At 37.2% G+C, this 7,500-nt stretch overlaps 1 protein-coding gene, 1 long non-coding RNA gene and 1 other non-coding gene across 3 annotated transcripts in view; all 3 read right to left on the reverse strand.

Moving 5' to 3' along the window:
* The window catches only part of LOC143752337 (uncharacterized), a 1,800-nt gene extending 590 nt beyond the window's left edge, over positions 1-1,210 (reverse strand). The window contains exons 1-2 of the long non-coding RNA XR_013207375.1: positions 1,024-1,210; positions 595-748 (exon numbers count right to left, since the gene is read on the reverse strand). This is a non-coding gene — a long non-coding RNA (uncharacterized LOC143752337). The remainder of the gene's footprint in view (positions 1-594; positions 749-1,023) is intronic.
* A 3,860-nt stretch (positions 1,211-5,070) lies between these two features.
* LOC143752321 (large ribosomal subunit protein eL20) overlaps positions 5,071-7,500 on the reverse strand; it is a 3,798-nt gene continuing 1,368 nt past the window's right edge. The window contains exons 3-5 of the mRNA XM_077245464.1: positions 6,460-6,589; positions 6,127-6,236; positions 5,071-5,216 (exon numbers count right to left, since the gene is read on the reverse strand). Of these exons, the coding sequence (XP_077101579.1) occupies positions 5,124-5,216; positions 6,127-6,236; positions 6,460-6,589 (333 nt within the window). The 3' untranslated portion in view covers positions 5,071-5,123. The remainder of the gene's footprint in view (positions 5,217-6,126; positions 6,237-6,459; positions 6,590-7,500) is intronic.
* LOC143752345 (small nucleolar RNA SNORA68) lies at positions 6,291-6,429 on the reverse strand. Its single transcript, XR_013207379.1, has one exon. It is a non-coding gene; the product is annotated as a small nucleolar RNA SNORA68 (small nucleolar RNA).

Consider the following 7,500-nt stretch of genomic DNA (forward strand, 5'->3'; position numbering starts at 1 on the left):
GTGATGTTTCAGCTCAAAATAATATAGTTAAAAATAAATTGAGTGGAAGGAAAACGCTGTTTTTGTGCATGTATCTTTAAATGCAAATGAGATTTGGCTCCACCCCCCTAGCCAGAAGAGGGCGGAGCCTGGACAGTGTGTGCCTCAGATACTCTGCAAGAAAACTACATTTTTTGGATTTGATGATCATTTCTATTTCGTTCACGTGACATTACAGTTCTTCATCATCATTGAAAGTTTATTATCAGCATGTGTTTTAAAAACATAATCTTCTGCATTATGGTTTTCTGAGTGCACACACCCGAATCACACACACCGAAAGCTGAACGTTTACAACGCATCCCATGAGTATTAAACTAATTCTCTTTCACATCTTATTGTGCTTAAACTGTCAAATACACACAAGGTTATGTCAAAAACACCAAGTTCACATATACAGTCGGTTATGTGTGTGAATGTAAACAGCAGGGAAATAAATCACATGTGTATATTAGATTGTGTATTAAAGTGACAGCAGCGTAATATACAGAACCTACTGCGGTTTATGCTGATAATGTGAATAAAACAACAAAAGAAAAACAGAAAATCACTCACTGCTCATGATTATATAACTTTCGTCGCTGTTTTGATGTTTCTTGAGAACTGGTTAAATTATACAATCACTGTTTGGCATCGATGAAAAAGCACAAAGTTCCTTTAGTTGCTTTTATTTGATGGCTCAAAGTGTGGATCAAGGTGTGTGTGGTTACTATAAAGGAATAACAACACTGCCATCAGTTACAAGTATGACAAACAACAAATACTAACACATTTCTGCATACAACAAGCCGGTTTCACAAGAGTTGAACAACAGATCTAAATCCTCAAGTGACCAATTGCAAGCAATATACAACATCAACATTCATATGCATACAACAAACAATATTATACACGGATAAAGAAAAAGTGCTCAACAAACTATCTGTACACATAATCATCCTACACAAACAACAATATGTGAAAATACAAACTGTCAACTTACACTTGATGCACGTATCAAAACCAGGCGAGGCCATCACTGCCTTTGGGCCTCAACAAGCATTCAAATGGTGAGAACAATCCAACGCACTCAAGTAGTTAGTTTTTAGAAAAATATAAAAAGCCTTTATTCTTTCATGGTTTAGATTTTGAAAACGGGAGACAAGCATCGGCACACCGTCGAGTTGCGGACATTAAGTCTTCAACGGTGTGTGTGTGTGTGTGTGTATGAGACAAAACACAATCAGAGCTCTTTTACACAGCAAATCAATTAGTCACGCAACGATCACCTGGTCACGCGCAGGGCAAACAGAAGAGAGAAAGATCAAATATTATAAAGAAATATATCTCACCAATAACATGACTATTTCTAAAAAAAAAAAAAACTACCAATGCATTATCATAAATAAATAGGAATATATGTATCAAAATCCACAAGTCAAAAATATCACAAATGAAATAAGGCATACAAATCAGAATCAACAAATCAATTTATATTTAAAAAAAGGTCAAAATTCAGCAATATTTATTGTCAATACTAATCCAGGAACCATAAAATTGTATACAGAAAAGGTAACAAAATCTAGTTCCCGTTCAAATGGCTTCCAGCATGTCCAAAATGGTCATGCCCTTCACTCGCTCACTTCCTTCCGTCTCCTTCACTCGGATGTGCGTCATTATTTACTATGGTGCCCACTACTGGCAGGACCGGATCGTGCTAAACCCATGAATTCACTATGGGATTGATTTATTATTTATTTTTTTCCCCTTACGAAATTGTTTAATGCAGCATTCTATATGTATATAGGTGTGTTTGAGTTGTTTAAATAAAAAAAATAAAAATTAAAAATTAATATATCATAGTTGTTTGTGGTGCCGTCGAAATCGTGTTGCATTGTGGTATATGGAGCTGCCTGAAGTGTAAGAGGAAGTTAGATTACAGATATTTAAAGGAATAATCAGTATCGCCCTCTTTTGGCTCATTTCTTTCAGAACAGGAGTCTGTGCTAATAGGGTGGAGTCTGTGCTAATAGGGTGGGGTCTGTGCTAATTGGGCGGAGTCTGTGCTAATAGGGTGGAGTCTGTGCTAATAGGGTGGGGTCTGTGCTAATTGGGCGGAGTCTGTGCTAATTGGGCGGAGTCTGTGCTAATAGGGCGGAGTCTGTGCTAATAGGGTGGAGTCTGTGCTAATAGGGTGGAGTCTGTGCTAATAGGGCGGAGTCTATGCTAATAGGGTGGGGTCTGTACTAATAGGGCGGCGTCTGTGCTAATAGGGTGGAGTCTGTGCTAATAGGGCGGCGTCTGTACTAATAGGGCGGCGTCTGTGCTAATAGGGTGGAGTCTGTGCTAATAGGGCGGCGTCTGTGCTAATAGGGTGGAGTCTGTACTAATAGGGTGGAGTCTGTGCTAATAGGGCGGCGTCTGTGCTAATAGGGTGGAGTCTGTGCTAATAGGGCGGCGTCTGTACTAATAGGGCGGAGTCTGTGCTAATAGGGCGGCGTCTGTGCTAATAGGGCGGAGTCTGTGCTAATAGGGCGGCGTCTGTACTAATAGGGCGGAGTCTGTGCTAATAGGGCGGAGTCTATGCTAATAGGGTGGAGTCTGTGCTAATAGGGCGGAGTCTATGCTAATGGGGCGGAGTCTGTGCTAATAGGGCGGAGTCTGTGCTAATAGGGTGGGGTCTGTACTAACAGGGCGGAGTCTGTGCTAATAGGGCGGAGTCTATGCTAATGGGGCGGAGTCTGTGCTAATAGGGCGGAGTCTATGCTAATGGGGCGGAGTCTATGCTAATAGGGTGGGGTCTGTACTAATAGGGCGGCGTCTGTGCTAATAGGGTGGAGTCTGTGCTAATAGGGCGGCGTCTGTACTAATAGGGCGGCGTCTGTGCTAATAGGGTGGAGTCTGTGCTAATAGGGCGGCGTCTGTGCTAATAGGGTGGAGTCTGTGCTAATAGGGCGGCGTCTGTACTAATAGGGCGGAGTCTGTGCTAATAGGGCGGAGTCTGTGCTAATAGGGCGGAGTCTGTGCTAATAGGGCGGCGTCTGTACTAATAGGGCGGAGTCTGTGCTAATAGGGTGGAGTTTTATGGGGTTAAAAAAAGGATCTTTATCATTATAGGGTGGTTGTGTACACACATTTTTGTTCAAAAACATGTAAAAGTGAATTTTGCATAATTGTATGCTAAAGGGACTATTTAGAATGTAGACCACAAGAAATTTGGAGAATGAAAATTATTGTGAATGAAAAACGTTCCGCATTTTCACAGATTTCACCTCAGTTGTTCACTCAGAAAAGTATCGGATTTGTGACCTTCCACACACACACACACACACACACACACACCAGCTTCATGCTGCAACAGCATGTGTGTGACTGTACGTGACATGCGTGAAACAGCATTAATGAAATAAACATCTTTAGGGAAGCTATTAGTATTATCATACTTGTGGTTGGAGCTTGTCTTTATATATAGAAGAAAAGAAAACAAAAATCGTATGGATGTGTGCCATGCATAACTTATTCCATCTAGCCACATGACTTATGCATCAATATTGATATCAGTATATATAGAAAAAACAAAACAAAAAAAAAAGAAAAGAAAGAAAAATGCTAAAACTTTATCATTAAAAAAAAAAGAAAAAAAGATGTCTAGATACAGTTAATACCTGATAAAATGATCTTAAGGTCCAGGGGACAGTTTGTTTCCTCCATATAGAGCTATAAGGCCATCTAGTGGCAAGAGTTATGAAATATCATGTTATATTATTATTTCCCCACAAGAGGCCGGCAGAGACACTTCGAGTTTCTGCATGTAACGCAGTTTTGTATTTTAAAAGAAAGAATGTGAAGAATATGCTTAAATTATATTATTAAAATTAATTATTGATCAAACCGAGTAATTTAGAGGTAAATAAAATAAATAAAATATCTAAAAAAAAATGTTTTTATTTAAAATATAAAAAATTAGATATATCATGTAAGCTTTCTAGACAACATCATTTTTAGTGATTCGGAAAGGTTTGTTAGGGGAGGAGAGGATGAGGTTGTAAAGTAATATTAGGGTAATATTAATTATGACATAAAAATTCGAAATTATGGCATTCCAAGTCATAATTATGAGATAAAATTGCTTAGATTGAAATAATGACTGTCATAATCTTGATTTTTCTTTCTTACATTATTACTGTTTTTATCCCATTCGATTTAGCATAATATAATTTCAACTTTTTTTTATATTATGGTTTACAAAAGCACGTAAACACGTGTGACGGAAATGAACTTAATAATTCTTGTAAAATTTTAATGTTTTTCTATCATATTTTATGCCATTTTTAACAATACAAAAATGTATCCACTTTTCACGAGTATGCATAACGCAAAATGTATCCACCTCAAATTTTCAGTCATTTTTAAGCACATCTTGGTAATTTCCATCCAGCATTAAATTGAATATGAATATAAATGGATGGAAACCTGATCCTAGCAACACCCTGGAAACCAAACAAAACTTAGCGAGTCACAAATATTTTTTTAATCTATCTTACCCAAGAGTGATGCCTTTTGGCACGACGTTGAAGATGATGTGATGGTCTGTATTAATATAATTATGTTCATCCTAATGCACTGATTAAATGCGTTCAGCTCCGTCTCTAATCAAACACACCTGAAGTTCATTTATCTTAATACCCTAACAAGCTGTGATAACACAGCAGCCTTTAAGACATGCAATAATAAAAGCACAATAGTCACATGATGTTTTAGTTACATGCAATGCATGAAAAACAAATACTTTGATAAAATGCATACAAGGGAATAAAGTTATGTAATCTCATATTATACTTCTAATGGTCTGCTGTGTTTTTAGTTCATTATTAATTGGCTTGCTAATGACTCTTTTGCATGGTGACATTTTCATTGCAATTCCTCAAACTCTTATTACTGAGATGTGGCAACAACAACAAAATTACACCATGATCTTACTACTGCAAGTTCATAATCAGCATAGCATGTAAAAGCATCTTTGCATCGACTTGAGATGACACACGCACAAGGTGATTTTCTCCACTGTTTATTCGTCTGTAATGTGAAAAGCACAAACATACACTCTAAAAGAAAGTGTTTGGTCTCTTGGTGGTGAAGCGGGGCTTGTGCTGGCGGCGCAGGACCCTGTGAGGAAGAGGGAACTTGATCTTGGAGTCCTGTGGAAACAAGAGACGATATAGTCAAGCATTCATTCATTTTAGAGACATTTTTACATTTAACAGACGCTTTTATCCAGAGCGACTTGCAAATGAGTGCAATAGAAGCAGTGAAACTAACAATTGGACAACAATATGCAAGTGCTATGACCCTTCTCAGTTTAATCTAACGCAGTACATGTCATTTATTTTTTTATAAATAGAATAGAAAGTGTTAGTATTACTGGATCAAGTGCTGCAGAAAAATATATACTTTTTTTAAAAATTGAGTGTTCATCAGAGTGGACTTTAGTCACACTCTATACACAAAATATGAATGGATTTGAGGAGTTTTGTGGTTGAAATGTAAAAATAGTAACAAATCCTTCAGTCTCGGGTCAAGAAAAACCTAAAAATGGTCAACTTTAAACTTAATTCTAAAACTTAACCAAAGAATTATTTTACAATTTCTACACGTGTATCTGAATGCACTCTGACTTTAGGACCCAGAGGAACAGATCGTTTGCTCCATATAGAGATATAAGGCCATCTAGACTCATGAAATATTATAATATTTATAATTTAGATAATATTAATTTATAAAAGTTATAATTTTTCCACAAGATGTCAGCAAATACTCCCAATGTAAGATATTTAGAGCTGAATTAAAAGGTTATGCATGACACTTGAGTTATTTAAGTTGAAAGAATGCTTCAATTACGATTTATTGATCAAATCTAGTAACTTAAAGGAGAATTAAAAAAATATCAAAACGAAATAAGCTTTCTGGACAAAGAAAAAAAAAAAAAGTATAAATTTAGGGCGTCGGGTCATTTTGACTGGCGAGGGAAGGATGAGGGTAAACCCGCGACTGCATCATTGTGCATGTGTTTAAGTTGGTTGAAGTGAACCTCGCTGTCAGGAAACTCACGTGGAACTGCTTGATGGCGGGTCTCCGGCATTTGTTGGCGGCGATGACCTGCACCTTCATGATCTGGATGGAGTGAGCGCGGGCACGATGCCTGGCACCCATGTCACGATCTGAAGCACAAACACGCATCAGACAGGGAACAAACACACACAGAACACACAATCACATGTCGCACCTTGAATTCACTTTCAGTGGCACGTTTTACAGCCTGAGAAAGGCGACAAGGTTCCGGTTTTTCTTTGCGCACACATAGCAAGGGCATAAACACTGGGGGGGGAAATGACCTTTGGGTTTGCGTGCGGGTCGAACACAAGTGTATTCTGGGAAACTCACAGCACTGAGTGACGGCTCCAGACGTTGACAGGTCTCTGTACTCGCGGTACATGTTGTGTGTCCCGCTGCGAGAGTCGTAACGCAACCAGATGCCGAAGTTCTTCACCTTCAGAGGAGATTTCTCATAGACCTGTGCAGGAACAGAATACGGTTACACATTAAAGGCTGATGACGATAAAGACAGCTCTAAAATTTGTTCTCCATATTAGAGAATAGCAGAGTTCACACGGCAACTGTAACGTTAAAGATATATCGTTGGGATCACTGTCAGAACGATTTTTTTTTTTCAGAACGAAAAAAAAAAAAAGGATATATGGAAAGCTGGAATAAAGGGTGAGTAGTTATTTTAACTACTATTTTAACTTTTAGCTAGTTTCGAAGCTATTATTTTAGTGCTTTTATCCTCATTTTGCGTTCAAAATTTGTAACAAAACAGTCAAATTGCTTTGTGATTAATATATACACTACCGCTCAAAAGTTTGGGGTCGGTAAGATTTTTAATGTTTTAAAGAAGTCTCTTCTGCTCACCAAGGCTGAATTTATTTGATTAAAAATACAAAAAACCCAGTAATATTGTGAAATATTATAACAATGTAAATCAGCTGTTTTCTATGTGAATATATATTAAAGTGTAATTTATTCCTGTGATCAAAGCTGAATTTTCAGCATCATTACTCCAGTCTTCAGTGTCACATGATCCTTCAGAAATCACTATAATATGATGATTTGATGCTCAAGAAACATTTATGATTATCAAAGTTGAAAACGGTTTCATATTTTTGTGCAAACCGTGATTAATTCTTTTCAGGATTCTTTGAAAGTTCAAGAGAAAAGCATTTAATTAAAAAAGAAATATTTTGTATGATTATAAATGTATTTAGTGTCACTTTTGATCAATTGAATGCATCCTTTGTGAAGAAAAGTATTAATTTAAAAATAAATCCTATTGACCCCAAACTTTTGAACGGTGGTGTGTGTATATTAATAGGGTATAGTGCTAGGAAGAAGTGGATAACATTCGAGATGCCTATGATCCATTTA

The sequence above is a fragment of the Siphateles boraxobius genome, unplaced genomic scaffold (genome assembly GCF_051911475.1).
Source record: "Siphateles boraxobius isolate OS27281-9 unplaced genomic scaffold, OSU_SipBor_1 262, whole genome shotgun sequence".
NCBI lineage: Eukaryota > Metazoa > Chordata > Actinopteri > Cypriniformes > Leuciscidae > Siphateles > Siphateles boraxobius.